General features: G+C 35.2%; 1 protein-coding gene across 14 annotated transcripts in view; it reads right to left on the reverse strand.

Annotated features, from left to right (window-relative positions):
- Positions 1–3311: 3311 nt before the first annotated feature.
- PTPN4 (protein tyrosine phosphatase non-receptor type 4) overlaps positions 3312–22887 on the reverse strand; it is a 226082-nt gene continuing 206506 nt past the window's right edge. For 11 of the 14 annotated variants that reach the window (XM_045033660.1, XM_045033659.1, XM_045033651.1 and 8 more), the window contains 3 exons: positions 20352–20500; positions 18667–18802; positions 16927–17031 (listed from right to left, as the gene is read on the reverse strand). In XM_045033660.1, the coding sequence (XP_044889595.1) occupies positions 16942–17031; positions 18667–18802; positions 20352–20500 (375 nt within the window). In that variant the 3' untranslated portion in view covers positions 16927–16941. Of the gene's footprint in view, positions 11227–16926; positions 17032–17764; positions 18291–18666; positions 18803–20351; positions 20501–22887 lie in introns of those variants that run through there. The other 3 variants (XM_045033652.1, XM_011285247.4, XM_045033656.1) reach the window with 2 other exon arrangements.

A 22887-nucleotide genomic window follows, 5' to 3' on the forward strand; every position in this document is an offset into this window, starting at 1 on the left:
GAGATGGAGTCCTGTATGGGGCTCTGCGCTCACCTTGCAGAACCTGCTTGGGATTCTCTCTCTCCTCCCTTACCCTCCCCAGTTGTGCGCCCAAGCTCTCTCTCTCTCAAAACAAATAAACTTTAAAAAAAGACTTTGTTTTTAAGTACTCTCTACACCTAACGGGGAGCTCGAACTAACAACCCAGAGACCAAGAGTCAGTCTCTACTGACTGAGCCAGCCAGGCGCCCTCCCCGTTCTTTCTTTTTTAACTGAAATAGAATTGACATACAACGTATTAATTTCAGATATACAACATGATTTGACATTTGTATAATGATCACATTAAGTCTAGTTACCATCTGACAACCTATGCAGTTAAAAATTTTTTCTTGTGGTAAGAATTTTTAAGATTTACTTTCTCACCAACTTTCAAATTTGAAATGCAGTATTATTGACTAAAATCAATATGATGTACATTACATCCCACTGACTCATTTTATACTTGGAAGTTTGTACCTCTTGATCCCCATGGGGGTTTGACTTTCATAGAAATATGCATTCATTAAAACTTACTGAATGGTAGACTTAATATTTATTTTACTGATAAAAACGTTATGTCAAAAAGATAATTGTTGAAGATTAGAGATACGTGAGCTGAAGTGCTCAGGGGTCAAGTGTACAGATGTGGGCAACATCATTTTATGAAATGCATAAAAGATGTATTGATGGATTGAGAGATGCTTAGGCAGATGGACAAGTCATAAGACAAATATAGCAAGATGGTAATTACAGAATCTAGGGGAGGAGTATATGGATGTTAACTTCAATTCTTTCAATTTTCTGTATGTTTGAATATTTTTATATATTCAAAATATATTATGTTGGGGGGAATTTTATAGATAATTGACCCATATGTACAAATATAATTTAAAAGGGAATATATAAAAGGCGATCCTAATTTTTTTTTTTTAATTTTTTTTCAACGTTTATTTATTTTTGGGACATAGACAGACAGAGCATGAACGGGGGAGGGGCAGAGAGAGAGGGAGACACAGAATCGGAAACAGGCTCCAGGCTCCGAGCCATCAGCCCAGAGCCTGACGTGGGGCTCGAACTCCCGGACTGCGAGATCGTGACCTGGCTGAAGTCGGACGCTTAACCGACTGCGCCACCCAGGCGCCCCCGATCGTAATTTTTAATAGCAAACTTAAAAACTGTCTAAATATTCGAGAGGAATTTTTACATACAGTAGAAACTGTATCTGATGGTACCAAAACTAATGGTTAGTTGGTTAATTGAAAAGCCATTTAAAGGAGAGATAAAAATACAAGCATTTTGTTTTAGCTTAGGACAAAAAATGCATTTTTATCTGTGACTCTTTTTTATGTAGGAACAAGGTTTTACTTTTACTTTGGGTGTGAGCCCAATTATAGTCCCCGAGTCTCTGTTGCAAAAAACAGACCCCAAGTGTGGCATCTATTTTTTTGTCTCTCAAATGCATCATCTTTTGTTAGTCTCTCATAATTGTCTCACTAATACCTATTTTAAATAATTCTTAAAGAATTTGATGAAGTTTTAATGACACCTTTATAAGGGTTTTGCAAAAACCCAACCCTCCTGCTTTTCACATGCACATTTCACTGGCTTATGGAGCACATAATTAAATGGTATCAGAAAGATAAATTTGCATATATAGGTTAGCAAATAAATACAGCTGATTTTAGGAAGCTTACTACTTTAATTGGAACCCCAAGAGTTCTGGCATGACTCAGAGCAGTCAGTGGTGGCAAGGGGAGAACAAGAGGGGAAAACAGAGTGCCAGTCTACAGAGTGGGTTACTTAGAAGGTGGTTAAGAGAGCTTCTGTCACAGATGGAATGTTAATAGAGGATTAGAGTTAAGATTTTGCAGGTATACCCCAAACTCCGAAGTCACGAAGAAGACTGATACATTTGTTGATAAAAGTATTAAAAATATTATCATGTCCCCCCAACACCCTAGAAGAATAAAGTCAAAGAACACCATAAGAAAAAAGGTTTGCAATATATAAACACATGACTGTCAAGTGACTAATTTCTTTAATTTCCAACATCTCATATGAATAGAACATTAAACAACCTGATATAAAAATAAGCAAAGGATATCAATATGGAATTTTGAGAACAAGAAATACAAAAGATCAATAAAGATATGAAAATCTACTTAACTTCCTCACAGAAGAAATGCATTGTCAAAAGATAATTTCATTTATAAGATGAGCAAGTTTGATATCAGTTCTAATAAAAATGTGGGGAAACAGACATTCTCATATGCTTTGATGGAACCATAAACTGATATAAACTTCTCCAAGAACAATTAGACAATATTTATTAAAATTTCAAAATGCAGGTGCCCTATGACCTAGCAACTTTGCTGGTAGAAATTTACCCTACGTTTATGCTTATAATGATTAAAGAAAATATTTGCAAAAGGAGGTTCAATAGAGCATTGCTTGTACAGTATGAACTGGAAACAAGGTAAGTGTGCATCAGGAAATTAAATTACGGTATATCCATAGGATGGAGTACAAGGCAGTGATTGAGAAGAATGAGGTAGACCTGAATATGCTGATATGGAAGTATTTCCAGGGTGACAAAGCACTGCAGAATATATTGTACGATCCCTCTGACATTAACAAAATGTATATGTACTTACAAATGCATACACACACATTTCCCCCCAGAGGAAAATACAAGAAATTTAATAGAAGTTGTCATCGGTTTGAGGGAGACTACTCTTAGGGGTAGGTCAGAGGCTTTTACACCTCCTTGTGAATCTTCCTTATACTGTTTGAATTTCTATTATTATGTATGTAAGAATAATCATGGCATAATCATAAATATCTTTGCCTTCACTTTTTAGATAACGAAATTACTTAAATATTAATTTTTTCAGAAATTATTTTCTTTCAGATGAAAGATGGCATACTTCAACTGCATTTGGGGAAGATACAAGGCGCGCTGAATGTAGGTACAGAAAGGTCCCTTATTTTGATTGACAAGATCTTAGGTCAGGAATACCAGAAGAGGGGCTGATGCTGGGAGGAGAGAGGAGTCAAGCAGTGGCTGAAGTGAAGGAAGAACATTTCCTTATTCTTTAATCCTCTAAATCCCTTTTAGTTCCTTACTTAATCTCCTCACCCCTCCCCAAACACAGCCACTCGTGAAACAGAAATTCTAGAAATAAAGTTTGCACTTAGCATTCTCCCAGTCCCTTCGGATCCCCCATTAATGAATACAACCACTGTCAGAAAAGCCCAACAACAAAAAATAATCTTCAAAACTCCTATACTTTAAATTACTAAAGCACATCTTTATTTTGCAATTGAACAATTGAAAGTCACAGCTAGAGTTTTTTCACGTCTGTACCTGAACAACTATTTCTCAATCAAAATGAAATATGGCCAACAAAATATGTGTAATAGCATTGCACGTAACAGAAGTTGCTCTTAGGACTAAAACAGTTTTAATGTGAATCAGCATTTTAATCCTGTCTGCTGTTAGTATTCATAGTTTTTTTTTTACATTAATAAACTTCAGGAATTCTAGTTTTTCACTGAAATTAAAACAAATACACAGGCTTTTCAAGCATACAGTAAGCTGCAGTGACAAATGCAGAGCGCTGATTTCAAATTATCCCGTGTTGACCAAACTCAAGCTTATACATTTTAAACGAACCCTAAGCTTCTTTGCCTCTTATTGTGGAAACAAACCATATGGAAAGAGCTATTTTTGTGAAATGGGGAAAGAGAGTTAATTTTAAAAATTAAGGGGCTAATTCCATTTTGCTACTAGTTCAGTACAATCAAACGTGAAATGACAGCAGAAATGCAAAATCATATTTTAATAACGAAATAAACTAGATTTTTAACTAAGTGACTTTTCGCCCTTCATATTTACATATAGCACCTGTTACAAGAAAAAAAATCCCAAATTAATACACCCTCTACATAGAAATAATTCTTTGTAAAACTAATACTTAAAAATATCACTGATGAGTATATAGTAAATTGTCCTAAAATTAAGCCTACACTGTAGAAAATAAAGACTAGCTTTTCTTACTTGAAAAGATAACAATATGGATTGTAACTGCAATGTCCTGATGCTTTAACAACACTGGGTTGGACAGTTTTTTGTTTTTTTTCCAAGCACACATACTCTAATGAGATAAAATGAAAACAGCTTAATGTAAACTGTTTTTAGTGTCTTAAATCCTGTCCCTTGACACGTATATAAAGTATCAGGACTTTGCCTCTTCAACTTACTTGTGGTGTGGTATTGACTTAACCCCTACCTACCACTTAAAACCAAACTAGTGGATTTCCAAGTATTCATGTCATGTAGGAAAATTCAAAGCAGAAAGGATTATTGTAAACCAAACCTGGTTGAAACTAGCTGAGAGCACCCAGAGTCCAGCCGGATAGTCAACTGGGTAGGCTTCACTGTACTAAATTAATTACAGAAAAGTGGCAAAGCTAAAACCACAAAAATTACCTTTTAAATATCAAATGACCAGGAGATCATTGTAAAGCACTGAACTTGGGTCCAATCCAATGAGTTCTACATACTAATCCATTAAAGTTTTTCCATATTTACAAAACTCCTAGGATAGATTTTACTTTTTAAATGTATAAATTAAGTCAGTAGTAAGCATGAAATAAAGTGCTACTATTTAAAATTCAAGAAGTCAATTTCAGCATTGAAATTTGACCTACTCTACAGGAAGTAAGAAAGACTGTGAACTCACTAAAGGGTTGGAAAAGATGGGTGCCAGAGAATCCCAGAATTGGATTGAAATGTTCTTGCCAGGGAAGGCAAGGAACTGCAACACAGTTCAGGAGTAAAAACTAAAAAGCTTCTTTTAAATAAAAGGTAAAATGGGCTCAATTGTGACTACAGTGAATTTGGGGAAATCAAACGTCAGCACCTATTTGTGTCTAAGATGGTAAACGGGCTGATCCTCCTTGACGATGTCATGGTGATAATTTCATTTAGCAAGGTGGCATTTCGGTTAAAGTTACAAGTAATATTTGTTACCTTTTGGAAACTCTCAGGGTTGAGGGGGCCTGATATTAATCTCTTAACCACTGTAAAAGAAAAAAAAAAGCTAATTAAGAAAGGTATCACCTTATAGCTTCAGGGTATTTACTTCACAAAGACTATAAGATGAAATTACTTTTCTGAAGTTGGATATACGGAAGCAGGAGTCAAAATAATGAAGGTCCCATTGAGTCAAGTGTAACAAGTGATGAATAATAAATACTACCCTTTAAAAAGACTATTGAGCAAATCATGCCTAAAACATGGTAGGGTTTGTTGTTCAGCTGAATTAATAAATCCCTAAGCATCTAATACGCCACTGTTACAGGTCAGAACTGGGCTCAGTGGTCTTACCTGTCCAAGATACTGATCATAAGAAGGCAAAACTATTTGTCAGGGGCCTCTGCACATATTTACTATAGTGGATCTGATGCACAGATTTCTGGCGTCACCAAAGTCACACTCACAATGATGTCCTCATTTGTGGCTGCCACAGTGACAAAGCCTGAGAACTTTCCTTCACGGTAAACACATGCAGCAGACTGTTTACCCTCACACAAAAACACCCTTCCACACTCCAGAAGTCTAGAATTCAATTGTTTTACACCTAAAAATAGTAAGCACAAGTTTTCTTGAAATTTTCTATTCTAGAGCTAAAACAAAACAGAATACAAAACAATGTATGTTATATCTGAAATATGCTTCAGTAATGATTGCTTGTTTATAATTAAAATTACAGTTTTCTTCTAAAATTGCATTTTATATAATGAAGTGGATGGAATACTCTTCCTTTCATTTTTTTTCAATCCTTTGCTGACTTTTGAAAACAAAGAGTTTCCTTAGAATCAAGTCATAATTCTAATAACATTTCAAAGATACATTCATATTTTTACAGCATGAAAGACATACAAGTATCATTTCCTTTTACATAATGAAGTAAAAGAAGTTAACAGTTTCAATCTTTTGTCCATAGAAAAATATTTTCTGTATCATTTACACAAGTAGGAAAATTCTACAGTGCTTAACTGAAACTTCCATGAGCACATCAAGGCTTTTAAACACTCTCATTCTCTTATTGGAAATTTTAAAAGGTTTCAGGAAGTTAAAAATTAGGACTTCCACCTAAAATTGTAGTCTTTAACTTGCAATATTGCTAATACCTTTCACTTCGTAAATTTAAAAAAAATTGCTTTTCTTCTTTATGCACTGAATCACATCTAGTCAATATTGATGGATTGCACCCCAGTAGATACTACTTCTGGCTGCCCACAGAGCTTGGACTGCTAAAATAAAAATAACAGTGACTATAAAACTTTAGAAATCAATAGTAAATTGCAGTAGAAAAACATACAAATAAATAGCAGCAAATTTAGAAATGCAAACAGAAGTAACTATTTGGTGTTTACCCAGGACAACTTCACCAAGATTATGAAAATAAAATGTCTCATTTCTGGCTGATATAGGACTTGTTGGTTTTTGATACTATTGAGAGGCTTATTGTAAGAATTGCTACTAAGAATAAATGAAGTCAGTATATAATAAAACAATTGTTGGTAACAGTTGCAGACATTGTAAAGTAAGATAAACTCCCAAAATACAATTTAGGGATTAATTTCATGGGCTCTTTATAAAATTGCTGAACTTCTCTATTAGTTCGCTCAAGAATGTTTTATTACTTGTATTCCTTTGTAGCTATACAATTCACTAAGAATTTTATAAACAGTTGCTATAACTTATGTTGTGATCACACTGAGACACCAATAAATCTGCCAACAGATCAGTAATTCTGATATCTGATAAAATCCAGTGGGTTTTAACAACATGGCTATTTTACTTGGAAGAAACACCACACAGACACACACACACAGACACACACACACAGACACACACACACAGACACACACACACACACACACACACACAAATGACTGCAGAAACTGGTTGAACAGCTAAAGTAAATGTGGGAAGTAAGCAATGATAATATGGTTACTTTGTTGATGTGGCATAAAAGCCAACTGTGTGCGACATAATTCATCTTTTTCATGTCATATTATTAAGAGATGTTTATTCCCACAACTACTTACCATAATATATTTACTCTAAGTGACTTAAGTGTAAATTCACCTAAACTACAAAATAAAAGAGATGTAAACATATCCCACCTTATTGTGGTATAAATAATTTTTATGAATTCAAAACTACTTTGGCAACCTTACTATCAGAATATCTTAAATATTCAAAACACAGGTATTAAATAGAACATTGTTAAAAATTCTTCTTTCTTTCTCCCTTCCTGATTAGATTATAAAATAAGTAATGCTTTAATTCTACTACATGTTCACATTATGAACATAAATTATTTGATTATAACTCGACATATATCCTAAATCCTAGTTCTATGTCTTAAGTGCTTTTAAAAAATTAGTCTTCTAGTTTACATTTCAGAATGTTTTTGTACTGCGTGTGTTATCAGCCTAAACACTTCACAAAAGCTTATGTTCTATCAGAGAAGCATAACTAGCAAACTGAGTCAGGGTCCTAATTAGGATCACCTTTTAAAGCCTACTTATTTTCTAAATTAAGTGACATCTTCTAAGATCATAGTTATTAAGTGAAAACACTGCCTGAGTATAATTCTTGAGCTGAAACAGACTAAAATTCACAAGAATTTATGATCTATTCATATATGTTGCCTAAAATAAGTGAGAAGGTGAGATTAGATAAAATCATTCAAGTTCCTTTCAGCTCTCAAGTTAAGAGTATTTCTAGTGGAGACAGAAGACTTTCACTCAAATACCTGATTAGACCTGACCAGACCTGCCAGCAGATTATAAACAACTCTATAGTTAAAATAACCCTTTACCTCTGTTTGTTACCATTAGCCTTTATGAAACACACAAATATATACAAACACACAAAAGTGTACGTAGTAGTACTTGAAACCTTCAAGCAACTGTCTTAATGGCTTATCATACCTTCTTAAGTTTGAAGTCAGTTTTTATATATAAATTTTCTCTTTACCCTTAATCAAAATGAGCAACACCTCCCCGCCCCCCACTTGTGCTAGCAGGCCACACGAAGAAAATTATTTCTTAAGCTGTTTACTCTGCCTCTATTTTGAATGGATGTACTCATTTAACAAATACCACCAATTCTTCTTGTGAATGTAAAGTCTATTCCAAAATATTCCTCATGCTATGTACACAGTGCTGACACAAATCTGATGCTCAACAAAATCTGAAATGAACATGGTAAAACCACCTTAAATCAGAGAGGAAAGGTTTTCATAAACATTTATCATTTACAAAGCCCCTTGATTCACCAGTATCTATTTCCACTTGTGAGAAGAACAGTAGCATTGATTTCTCTGTGGGTGGGGGGAGTGGGAGAGCAGAGGAGTTAACTGGAGGAAAGGGAGAGCAGTTCAGATACAAGAAATTTGACATTTTTATTACACAGTATTACATGGATATGAATGGAAAATCTAGACCTACTTGGCATATTAAAGCTGGGATTATTCCTAGAACCCTATTTAGATTGATGAACAGGTTAAAAATTCTTAGGTGTAACGGATAAAGTCTGATTTGTTGGGTGAACACAGAAGCATAATTAGCATATCCATTTTAAGAAGCTCTGAAGGATAATTTGTTTTAAGATCCTAATAAATATGCCTTTAAAAAAGGATCTTTTCTGTACATAAAAATACTGACAGAGGGTAGCTCCCAGATGAAAAATCCACATATGAGAAATTTAAATGTAACTCTAGACTTCTAATATTTACCACTTAAAGGCTGGAATTAATCATTTTAAAAGGCAGCAGTGCTCATTGCCAACAAAATTAGAGTTTATCTCAGAAGCGTAAACACACCTGTAAGTTAAAGAACATGCCAACCATGACATTTATCTGTTCATATCTATACAACTGCATTTTTTTTTTATCTTTTTAATCTATGGTTGTCATATTCTGTCCACACAGAATAGATTTTCATTTTAATTCAGATTAAAAACAACTGTCAAACAGCTATTAATTATGTAGACCCTCAACATGATTTTACTTGCTCACTTCTTGATTTATCATTATGTCATATAGCAGCCTAAATTATATTTATCTGTTGGTAGAAAATGGAATGTTCAAATAAGACTCTAGTTAGTTACTAATTTATACTGTCTTGGCTGTGAAATCCAGGGATAGGATAATTTCTCTTTGACATAAAGGTTATGTTTACTTTTCTCTTAAAAAATTAAAATATTTGAATATAATAATTTATTTGGTATCTTGGTTTTCAGTGTTTAGGACTTAATTTCCTAAAATGTGTTATTATGGGTTCTGATTATCTGAAATAACATCACTTTGATTACACTGAAGATTTTTAAATGTGTATTTGTCCCCTCATACTGAACGGCATTTCACAATATCTACCAAACTCTAAGTTTTATCAAGACTATACAGAAGTATTCAGAAACCATTAGTAAATGAATGTTTTAACCACAATCCATATAAAACAAGTGTGTAATATAACATTTCAATAGGTGAGCAAATTTCCACTTATATTAAAACTGGGCAATTTTAAAGTTCGATCTCTCTGTAGACTTAAAAAAAAAAGTCCTGAAGAGGAAAGGATACACATCCTTACAGGGAACCAGAGCCTCCATCAGGCTGACAAGCAAAACTCTCCGTATTAACATGCTTATAACTTAGTAAGTATATATAAAGTGGGGTAATTTAATTGTACACAAATATGACAATAAACCCTCAATGCAGTTATTGAGGGATTGCCTTTAGAAATAAGTCAAAAACGTTTCATTCCTCGTTCGAAGCATCCCAACCAACAGACTGGTGTGAACAAAGCTTGATATGAACCGAAATAAATGCTTTAAGAATAATAATTTAGACAGTGATAGAAATAAATCACAACGAATTGCTCTAACTTTAGCTGAAAATATCAATATGTTTAACTTTAATATGCATATTAGGTGCCATTTCTAAAGTTAGGGATAAAATAAAGAGAAAATTTGAATAATAAAGCATCTTTTAACTTGAGCTGCTCAACTGTAACCCTTGTCCCTCAGGAAAGGAATGTGCAGATTTTCAATAATTCCATAGCAGCAGAACGCTCACTCAGTAGAACACAATTTATCTTTGCTTCTTGTGGCAAAATACAGGAATTGAGTAAGAAATAAAATTTCCATACCCTTCTTTGCGTAACTCTTCATACAAGAAGCTGTTTTTTTTAAAATGCAAAATGCATAAAAATGTAAATGTACAATATACACACATACCTCCTAGTGGGGTCAAATGAGTGCCTTTTCATTAGACATACAAAGACGTCTCAAGGCACTTAAGGGGTTAAGACACAACGCATGCATTCCTTTACATCAAGTATGTGAATCACATGATTTGGAATAAGCCAACCGTATGATAAATATAAGTTACATTGTTAAATTCAAGAAAACTTGTAGATTCATATTTATACTTTCTATAAGATGCTGGTAAATGGACACTGTGCAGCATTTCCTGGGAAAAGCAAATTCCATCCTTCTTCTCACGAACAGCAGGTCTCTACAGGGGAGTACGGGGAAAGATGTGCTGCATCCATAGGCAGTGTATTGGCTAATATTGAGAATGATATTGCTAAAATTTAAAAAATAAAAATCTGGTAATCAGTATAGTAAGTACATGAATCACTGGGAAACACCAGAGCTGACTCCTGATGTATACTTCTTTTTGCTTTCAAGATACAGGTGTATATCAGAGATGAGGAGAATTCTGAGCCTTGTTTGTGGCAATTCTACCAGAAGGGGACTGCATGGCACCACCACAGATTTCATAAATTACCCTGAACATACTCAGTTATTCACTATTTGTTCGGAGCAAAGCATGAAATAGTCTTCAAACACATGAATTACAGATTTTGAGAGAGTGACATTGTTTAAACATAAAGTGCAACAGTGCTGAAGTTTTCAGTTTTTGTTAGTTCTTCATTGTTTTTGTCTAATTGCCATTTCCTGCAAGCAGAATTATGGCACAGTGAATAGAAGAGAAAGCAGTTTTCCAACACATATCCCAGACTTATGCTTTCTTATTTATTTGTTGACGTCGTTAAGGGTTTAACAAATCCTTCTTCATAAACTTTCAAAATAGCTTCACATACAAATCTGTATTGACTCTGAAAAATAGAAAGGACAGAACTGATCAGAAAGACTAGAAAACAACAACAACAACAACAACAACAACAACAATTTCACTTGACTTGCTTATAAAGGAAATGCAAAGTAAAACTGCACAGAGATACCATTTTTCACCAACACAAAGGCAAAAAATAAAAAGGTCTGACAATGTATTTTGTTGGCAACACTCACTCATACATTGCTAGTAGGGATGTAAAATACTACAATTTGGCAGCATCTAAAAAGTTACATTAATTTACCTTTCACCCATTAATCCCACTTGTAGGAATCTATCCGAAAGATAAACCAGAAAAAGAAATTGAAAACATATATTCAGAAATAAATCTATTCACCACTGGATTATTTTTAATAACACAGAGTAGGAACAATCCTAATGGCTACCAGGAAGGAACTGGGTGGCACATCCTCACAGGGGAATACTATGTGGTGAAGGGCTGAAGGGGAAGGAATGAAAGTCTACCGATCACTATAAAATGATTCCAGAATACCTTGTTAAGTTAAAACAGCATGGCAGAGAAAAGTGCACACAATGTATTCTCTTTATAACAGAAAGAGGGTGACTACAAATGTCCATCTCAATATATATGTTATACAAAAGGGAAGGACAAATCATTAAAAACATAGTCTCCTATGAAGAGATAGAGGGAATAGAGTTCAGGAGAGGGGTAGAGATTAGATTTCACTGGATATACCTCCTCCTTCTATAGATTTTACTTTGGAACCACAAAAATATACCCCATAATTAGAATGTTAATTTAACAAAATCTCTGTAAGTTGAAAATAATATGAAACAATCAATGTGTGTATGTAGTTGATGGTATAACCACATAGAGAGGAATTATTTCAAGGGACTTTTAAACAGTAATTTGAAAAAAATAGAATATCCAAAAAATAGAAAACAAAATTCTTTTCAGTAACGATTCTGTTGGTGGTAGTAGTGTTAGTTTTGTTATTTTGAGATGTTATGTCATGTGGAATAAAACAAGGGAGTATTTATGATAGTCTAAATCTTTCATTGCTGATATTGTAGAGAACCATTATTCTTGTTAAAGAAGAATGGAAATAAAGATGTAAGGTAGAACACATCAAGTAAAAACACTGAGGTCCTGAATTTGTATTGGAAGCGTCAGTAGTAGCTCCTTATACGTTTGTTTTCTTCACTGTGGCAATGGAAGATTTCTAGAGACAAATACTAACACTAACCCAGCAGCTTAAAATACCTAGTGCTCAGAAGGTGATCCCTAAAATAATTTCTGAAGACAAAAACAAAAAAAAAAAAAACAGTACTTTTCTGTAGAAATTATGATTCTAAAACTGGGGCAGGAAATGCACATGCCTGGACATTTTTATTGGTAGCAAAGAAACTATCCGTACTAGGGTCTTGACAAAACAGCTTAGGAGCTGAGCTGAACAGGTTCCGACGGGCCAAAAATGGGACAGTGTAGGCATCATTAAAAAAAAAAATAACTACAACGAGTTGAAATATATCACACATGTTTAAATCCACGATATCAGAATAATATCAAAGCAAACAAAAGTATGAGGTCACCAGTGGGAGAGGCAAGTGAACCAACTCATTATACTGAAAACTGATATAGGAAAGCACAGCCTATACCACTGGTTAACCAAATAGCAGAAGAGAACTTTCTCTTTAAAGAAGTATTCCAGCTAATAAACAAAGAATGAATAATAGACTATTATCATTCTTCAAACCCCACCAGTTAATGATGCAGACACTGATCACCCAAGGCCACTAACATCACAAAAAGAAAGACAACATTTAAGTGCCTCCTGAAAGAACAAAATACCACCTAATTTGTTCAAGTCTATAGATCCATTTACCACTTTTAGGAAACACAGATAATACTCGGTTTATTCATCAAATAAACTGCAGGAAAAAAAGAAAAGAAACGTAGAAAGAAGCAACGCATTAAAAGAGATTTAGGAGACATAAACCAATCAAAATTTGTGGACTGTATCTGAATCCTGATTTTATACAAACTGTAAAAGCAAAAACTCATTGTGTATGATACAATCCAGTAATTTGATTTCTGGGTATATATACATACAAAAAAAATGGAAGTAAGACCTCAAAGAGACATTCATACATCCATGTTCACAGAAGCATTATTTGCAATAACCAAAAGATGGAAACAACCCAAATGTCCACCGGCAGATAAAAGGATAAACAAAATGTGGCCTATACACAATCAAGAATTCTTCAGCCTTAAAAGAAAGGAAATTCTTACACATGCTACAAAGTGGATGAACCTTGAGAATATAATGCTGAGAGAATCCAGTCACAGAAAAACAAAACCTGTATGAAGCTACTTATATAAGGCATCTAGAGCAGTCAAATTCCTAGAAACAGAAAGTAGAATGCTGGTTGCCAGGGGATGGGAGGAGAGGGATATGGAGAGTTGTTGTTTAATGTGTATAGTGTTTTAGTTTTGCAAGATGAAAAAGTGCTAGAGACAGGTTACCCAACAGTGTGAATACACTTAATACTACTGAACTGCATAATTCAAAATGGTTAAGATGATAAATTTTATGTGGTGTGTTTTGCTACAATTAAAAATCCATTATGTGTGAGTATAGATACAAGAATCTCAAGAAAGTATTAGCAATCAAATCAAGCATCATATAAAAAAAATTACACACCATGTCCAAGTAGAATTTACCCCAGGAATGCAGGTTAGTTTAACATCTGAGAGTCAGTCAATATACTATACAACATTAATAAAAGACAAAAACCAGACAATCATTTCAAGAGACATACATACACAAAAAGCATTTGACAGAACTGAACATCTTTTCATGATGAAATTACTCAACAAACTAGCAACAGAGGGAACTTCCTCAACCTGACAAAAGGCAGCTTGTTACATACTTAGTGGGTAAAAAACTGAAAGCTATCTCCCTAAGACCAGGAACAAGACAAGAGTGTCTAGTTTTACCAGTTTAACATTGTACTGGAAGTTTTAGCTTGGGACACTTGGGAGAAAAAAGGGGGGACGGGAGTGCCTGGGTGGCTCAGTTGGCTAAGCCTCCAATTCTTGATTTCAGTTCAGGTCATGATCTCATGGTTTGTGAGTTTGAGCCCCACACGGGGCTCTGCACTGGCAGCATAGAGCTTGCTTTGGATCCTCTCTCTCTGCCCCTTCCCTGCTCAAGCTCTCTCTCTCTCTCTCTCTCTCTCTCGAAACAAACAAATAAACTTAAAAAAAAAAGAAAGGAAAGGCATCTAAAGTGGAAAGGAAGAAGTAAACTACCTCTATTTACAGATAATATCTTGTATATAGAAAATCCTAAGGAATCCACTTTCATAGGTAAAAAATTATTAGAGTTAATGAATTATTTCAGCAAGGTTGCAGGATACAGGATCAACATACAAAATCAATTTTATGTCTATACCCAAGCAATGTATACTCCCAAACTGAAATTAAGAAAACAATTTCCCTTAAAATAGCACCAAAAAGACTAAAAAGCTTAATAAATTTGACAAAAGAAGTATAAGACTTGTATACTGAAAACTACAACATATGAAAGAAATTAAAGAAGACATAAATAGATGTAAAGACATTTTGTGTTCATGGTTTGGAAGATGGAATATCATTGAGATGGCAATACTCCCCCAAAATGATATGTAGATTTAATGCAATCCATATCTTGCTTTTTTTTGCAGAGAACATATAATGAATCCATATAAAATTAATATGGAAAAGCAAGGGACTCTGAATAGCTAAAACAGTCTTGAAAAAGGAACAGAGTTGGGAGAGTCACATTTCCTGACTTCGAATTTTATTATAAAACTATAAGTAATCAAGACACATGTAAGTAGTATAAGGATAGGCATATAAATCAATGGAACAGAGTTGAAAGTCCAAAAATAAACCCTTACATTTGTGGTCAACTAGTTTTTGACAAGGAACATAGAGACAATTAACAACAATCTTGGGGTGTCTGGGTGGCTCAGTCGGTTAAGCAACAGACTTCGGCTCAGGTCATGATCTCACGGTTCATGGGTTCAAGCCCTGCATCAGGCTCTGTGCTGACAGCCCAGAGCCTGGAGCCTGCTTCGGATTCTGTGTCTCCCTCTCTCTCTCTCTCTCTCTCTGCCCCTCCCCTGCTCGTGCTCTGTCTCTCTCTGTCTCTCAAAAAATAAATAAATGTTAAAAAAAAAAATTTAAAAAGAAAGAACAGTCTTTTTTTAAAAAAAAAATTTTTTTTTTCAACGTTTTTATTTATTTTTGGGACAGAGAGAGACAGAGCATGAACGGGGGAGGGTCAGAGAGTGCGGGAGACACAGGATCGGAAGCAGGCTCCAGGCTCCGAGCCATCAGCCCAGAGCCAGGCGCGGGGCTCGAACCCACGGACCGTGAGATCGTGACCTGGCTGAAGTCGGACGCTTAACCGACTGCGCCACCCAGGCGCGCCAAGAACAGTCTTTTCAACAATGGAGTGGAGACAACTGGAAAGCCACATGCAGAAGAATGAAACTGGAACCATACCTCAAACTATATGTAAAAGCTAACTCAAAATAAATCAGACACACATGTGAAAGCTAGACTATAAAACTCTCGGAAGAAAGCAGAAGAATAAACCTTTGCAGCCTTGAGTTTCGGCAATGATTTCTTAGACATGACACCAAAAGCATATGTGATTTAAAAAATATATAAACTAGACTTCATCAAGATTAAAAACTTCTGTGCTACAAATGACATAATCAAAAAAGTAAAAGAACGGCATGGAAGAAAACATTTGCAAACCATAGACCTACAAGGCACTTGTATTCAGAAAATATAAAGAACTCTTACAACTCAACAATAAAATGACCAAAAGAACAAACTGAAAAAAGGGGAAGGGGCATCTGGCTGGCTCAGTTGGTGAAACGTGTGACTCTCGATCTAAGGCTGTGAATTCAAGTCCTTTGTTGGGTACAGAGATTATTTAAAAATAAAATCTTTAAAAAAAATAAAAGGGCAAAAGGTTTGAATAGACAGTTTTCAAAAGAAGATATACAAATAAACACGTGAAAAAATGCTTGAAAGCACTAGTTATTAGGGAAACGCAAATCAAAACCACAACAAGATATCACTTTATGTTCAGTAGGCTAAAATAGAAAAAAGAGAGGGGTGCCTGGTTGGTTCAGTCAGTGGAGTATGGGACTCTTGATCTCGGGGTCACAAATTCGAGCCCCACATTGGTGCAGAGACCACCTTAAAAAGACAGATAATAACAAGTATTGACAATGATATGGAGAAAACAGAGCCCTCATACACTGACAGAAGAATGGCAAAATGGCATAGCCACATTGGAAACAGTCTGGCAGTTACTCAAAAGGTTAAACAGAGTTACCATATGACCCAGCAATTCCCCCTCTGGGTATATACCCAGGAGAAATGAAAACATATTCGCACAAAAACATACACAAATGTTTATGGTACCATTATTCATAATAACCAAGAAGCAGAAATGATCTAAATGCCCATGAACAGATGAATAGATAAACAATGGAACACTATTCAGGCAAACAAAAAAAGAGAAAGAAATGAAATATGATACACTCTATAGAATGGATAAACCTGTAAATATTATGCTAATTAAAAGAAGTCAATTATAAAGACCAAGTTGTATGATTTCATGCATATGAAAGGTCCAGAAAAGGTAAAGTTACAGAGACAGAAAGTAGATTAGTGGTTACCTGAAGCTGGGCTGGGGGGAGGCTGGAGACTGTATGAGGGAAATGGGTATGGGGTTTCTTCTTCAGGTGATGAAATATTCTAAAATTAGATAGTTGTGATGGTTGCAAAACTCTGTGATATACTTAAAACTAATGAACTATATACTTTAAAAGGGTGAATTTTGTGGGCGCCTGGGTGGCTCAGTTGGTTAAATATCCAACTTCGGCTCAGGTCATGATCTCACGGTTTTTGAGTTCAAGCCCTGTATTGGGCTCTCTGCTGTCAGCACAGAGTTGGCTTCAGATCCTCTGTCCCCCTCTCTCTCTCTGCCCCTTCCCCACTGCTCTCTCTCTCAAAAATAAGCTAAAAATTAATAAATAGGTAAATTTTGTGCTATGTGCATTATATTTCAATAAAGCTGTACTATAAAAAAGACATGATTTATATGGGACAAATGAAAATCTGAATATAGGCTATTTGATAACATTAAGAAATTACTGTTTATTATACTTACATGTGATGATGGTATTGTGATTTTGTTTAGAAGAAAAACCACTCTGTACCTTTTACAGATACACACTAAAATATTTTAATTTTTTTAACGTTTATTTATTTTTGAGACAGAGAGAGAGCATGAACAGGGGAGGGTCAGAGAAAGAGGGAGACACAGAATCTGAAACAGGCTCCAGGCTCTGAGCTGTCAGCACAGAGCCCGACGCGGGGCTCGAACTCACGGACCGCGAGATCATGACCGGAGCCAGAGTCGGCCGCTTAACCGACTGAGCCACCCAGGCGCCCCACACACTAAAATATTTATAGACAAAATGATCTGACGTCTAGGATTTGCTTCAAATATGGGAGAGTAGGTGGCACTACAGATGAAACAATATGGCAAATGCTGTTGGGTTTGAGTACTCAACATAGTGTTTGATTATCTACTCTTGCGTTTGATTATGTTTGATTATGTACTCTTGCGTACATTTGAAATTTTCTATAATTAAAAGCTAAAAAAATGACAGGCATTTATTAGATCACACAGGTCGATTCACTTCAATAACTTTAATGCCACCAACAATGCTAATATTTCACCATGGCTTAATACAAAAAATAATCTTAACATTAACTCTAAAATTCTTCTTTTTATTCTTGGAATATAATTCAGAGTCTGTGTAGAATACAATAAGTGAGTAGCTTAATTTCCATGACTTTTTTTGTTGTTGTTGTTGTGATTCAAGTTCTTATGTTAAAAAGAATGTGATTTCACCACAGCTGTTTCATGGAAAACAGGTCTATCAAGACTCTCCAGTTCTTGGCATCCCACTTGACTGACACTTAATAGAGGGAAAGTTCCTCTGCACCTGTTTAAGCATTCAAGGATTAACATGATAGGGTGGTACTAAGAAACATTTTCTGTAAAAGATCAGTTAGTAAATGTTTTAGGTTTTGCCAATCATATGGTACCTGTTGCAACCTCTCAACTTTGATACTTTAGTATAAAAACAGTCATAGACAATATGTAAAGAAGTGGGAATGGCTGTGTGCCAATAAAACTTTATTTACAAAAACAAGGGGTGGGCCAGATTTGGCTCACAGGCAATATTCACCAACCCCTATGCTACAGGTTACTGGCTCCTGGTAAGGAATTAAAATATAAAAATATGGTTTGGCATATATAATGGTAACAAAAATCATCATGTTGAGAATACACACAAGTACATAAAGTGCAGTACTTACAGGTGTTTGGATCATCATGGCTCGTTGATCTCTCATTGTTCTTACAATGTCTAGTGGATAAACTGGTTGATTGCATTCAATGAGACACATGGCTGTTTCCATAGTAATAAGAACCCCAGTTCTTCCAATTCCAGCACTAAAAAAGTAAGGGGCAAGGTCTCATTGATACTATCCTGTTACACTTCTTGTGGCTTTTTGCAGTAAATTAAAGTACTGAATGAAACATAATACAATGGAATAATAATTTGATTTTATTTTTTTTTAATTTTTTTTTCCAATGTTTATTTATTTTTGGGACAGAGAGAGACAGAGCATGAACGGGGGAGGGGCAGAGAGAGAGGGAGACACAGAATCGGAAACAGGCTCCAGGCTCTGAGCCATCAGCCCAGAGCCCGACACGGGGCTCGAACTCCCGGACCGCGAGATCGTGACCTGGCTGAAGTCGGACACTTAACCGACTGCACCACCCAGGCGCCCCAATAATTTGATTTTAATTAAAAGTTTTATATTACAAAAGTAGAACCCAACTAAAAAATACTTTGAAAATTGAAAAACATTTCACACGTAATGCAGATTAAATGGTTTGTATCCACCCCTTCCCCATTGTTAGTGTAAAAATGCTACTTTAAAAGAGTCACATTTCAGTTTTAAAAATCTGAACAAGTATAGAAGCTTACTGGAGCATCCTCACTTTAAAATGCAAAATAACAAAGTTACAATAATCATTAACAAATGTACAAAAGACAATAGTATTTTACATATTCAAGTCAGTTTTTAAAATCAAATTTAATTTTGATTAAACTTTAGAATTGGGATAGTCAAGAACAACTTTTTGAAGTATTCTCTGTGAACATAGCTATAGCAGCTTTTGGGGGCTTAGGATATGAAATGGCCAAACTTGTTCATCATTCCTGACATTTTTCCTCTCAGATATCTGGTCTGTAATCTGTTTTGATAATTTGAAAGTCTGCTCTTTAAAAAGTGCCGGAAAGTTTAAGGATGAAGAGATACCTTCATTTATCTATTCAGAAGATTCAATACAGCTTCTGAATGAATCACTTAACGACAGAAATGGCTAGGATAAGGAGAAGATAATTTCAGTTTCCTACTCTGGGTTGGTGGCAGGGAAGGCTAGAGTGATTGTACCTGGCCCTCTGGAAGGCAGAATGGGGCCTGAATATGAAAGCAAGAAAGGGTAGCCTACCATTGTTTACCTAGGACTCATAGAAGTGGCATAGCCTCTGATGATACTGGGTAGAGCCACTCCAAGAGGGGAGGGTACTTAACAAATATCCTGGGAGGGGTCACAGAACGGGAGGCAGTACCTTGCTGGGAGGAGAAAATCTAAACCTTAGGCTGCAACTGAATGCCTACAATATTGTATTTCATCAAGTCTAAGATGCCAGCCATTATAAGACACCCAATGTCTTGAGAGGTAAACTATGAAAAAGACAACCTTCTAAGAATTAATCAGTAAAGTATTATTTTTACTTCTTATGATAATGTTTCAGACAATCATGTGTTGGGACATACCTGCTGCCTTCCAGCTTCATTTCATAGCTTTAGGTTCCCTCTAATTAAAATAGTGATGATCACAATTTATGGACAAAATAAAATACGCATCTCCTTTTAGAAGTGACCTATCTGGTCAGCTATTCAATCATAAAAGACAGAAAATAGAATACCTGCAGTGAACAACAATAGGTTCTTCCTTGCCAGCCCTCTTATTTCGTACATGACAAACAAAATCCAGAAAGTCACTGGAATCATCGGGGACTCCATGGTCAGGCCAGGCTATGTATTGGATCTGAGTGAGTTGACGACTCTCATTTTTCTAAGTGTGAATGAAAAATTATGCACTTTGACTAAGGAATTATCTTTAAGGTATAAACATTTATGTCATTTTAATTTTAGAAGAAAAGCGAGCAAAGTATTCCCACTACACACAAAAAGTAATGAAGAAATTCAATAAAACCCCAAATTTTAATGAAAAAGAAAGAAACTGTTTCACAGAAACAGTTGTATCCATTAAGTATTGTCTACCTGGATCACTACTCTTCTGATAACTCAATTTGTCTATTTGTATTTTTCAGATGACAATCAAATAAATAAGCAAACCAAGTTAAGATACAAAAAAAGGTGTGAAGAAAACTAAAAAGTGTTAGGTGAACAAAATGGTAAGGTAAAAAAACTTTTATAAGCAAAATTGGGCTAATTCTGAAAAACACAAGTGAAATAATGGAAATTAGGAAAACAAAATCTCAAAATAAATGTGGATTAAAAACTGGAGATCATAAGAACACAAAGTCAAATCAGGGCTTAATTCTTTTTTAGCAGCCAAGAATCAGTAAAATGTAGAAAGGTATTGGATTTATGCATCTCATTTCTAATCTTGACTCTGCCGGTAAGCACTTAATATATCAGAGCCTTACTGTCTTAAACTGAAAAATAACACCTCCAACCCAAAGGGATAGTCTTATTTTGAAAGGATTCTATGAGAAGCCCTATAAATTACCCCATCAGCTGTTTGGAATCATATTCTCAAAAATTGGTAGGTATGGTCATTTGACACTATTAAATCTGGCTACAGTCATTTACATTAAAGGGAGCTTCCAGAAAAGACCATTAAAGTACAAGGTGATTAAGAAAGGAACTAATGAAAGAAGAATTCCCAAAGAGACCTCAGAATAACCTGATAAGTAATTTTTTAGTATCCTATGAAATGAGATGGTTATCTACAATAGACAACCTTTGATTATTATTATTATTTATTATTTATTATTATTTTTTTAAGTAGGCTTCACACCTAGCGTGGAGCCCAAAACAGGGCTTGAACTCATGACCCTGAGATCAAGACCTGAGCCCAAGATCAAGAGTCAGATGCTTAACCGACTGAGCCACCCAGGTGCTCCTTGATTAACATAAGAATTTAATTAATTTAATGTACCAATAATTACAAAAATGGTTAATGTAAAATTATCTTTTATTATGTTTTGAGGTAGTGTCTGTCTTTCTATTTATCCATGTATGTATGTATTTGGTATGGCAACAAATGTATTTTCCCAATTATATTTGTCCCAAACTTTAAAAACTAATTTGTGTCTTAGCATAGTTCTGAGGTACTCAGGGTTTGCGAAGAAAAGACACTTTAATATTATAAACTGCCATGGGTAATCTATAGGTGGAGCATAAAGAGACTATGCTGAAGCCATATACAGCCTTTCATATCCATTTGGGAAAATGAAGAAATATCTTACGGACTTACCTTGTTACATTAGACCATGAGCTATACAGTATATGTCCCTAAGCCCTAAATTCCTTCTGATGGAATCTACAAAAGATTTTGAAAGTTTAATTTTTTACTTCTTATAACCTATTCAATGCCAGATTCCTTTATTATACATCAGCACGACTTCTAGTTCCTTCCCTCTGGGTCAGTAAAGCTGTCTTGCTGGGCTCCTTTATTCACATTCTGGGAGGCAGAATGGGGCAGGGAGGGGGAGAGGAAGCTCTCATTTCCTAAGGCTTAACCATTGATGGGGTAGGCATGGGTATACAAAGGTAGTAGACTGTACTATTTGCTCTTCTCGAGCCCCTGTCAAAACCAAAGGTGGCTACAGGGGAATCTCTAGCTGCAGGCAGTGAAAGTGGGGTGTGCGGTCTTTAACAGCCTGACAAGACTGGCAAGATGCCACCCTCCACACACATCTTCCAAGTGGGTTACTAAGCCGTCATTTACTAATCAGTTTCCATTTCTAGCTCTGGATTTGGAAGCAAAGAAGAGTGACCCAGGTGGCAGTAAACTAGCAATTAGAAAGCTATAATCTGTCTGCTGTCAGAGGATCCTGCCTACAATCTTTTCCTTCTTAATACTGAGGAGACTGTGAACGCTCTCCTTTATACTCTTTTACAAAAAGGACAATAATTTGACAGCTTTTAATTATTCTATTTCCACAGATATACCCAAATACTTTATTGATGTTACTGGTAGGAAGAAACTAAACACAAACCTGGCATAATTTTTAATGAACAGGCAAAGTATTATGAGTAATAAGTATTATTTACTAGAATCTTTTTTTACTGACCATTCATATCTACCTACAGAAAGTGAACATGCATTTAATATAGCAGGAGAATACATTTCATAAGATTCCAAAGAATCCCAAGGAAGCAAATAATTCAGTAATTTTAAAATAATATTTCCTAGTTAACCAGGACTCA

The sequence above is a fragment of the Felis catus genome, chromosome C1 (genome assembly GCF_018350175.1).
Source record: "Felis catus isolate Fca126 chromosome C1, F.catus_Fca126_mat1.0, whole genome shotgun sequence".
Classification (NCBI taxonomy): Eukaryota; Metazoa; Chordata; class Mammalia; order Carnivora; family Felidae; genus Felis; species Felis catus.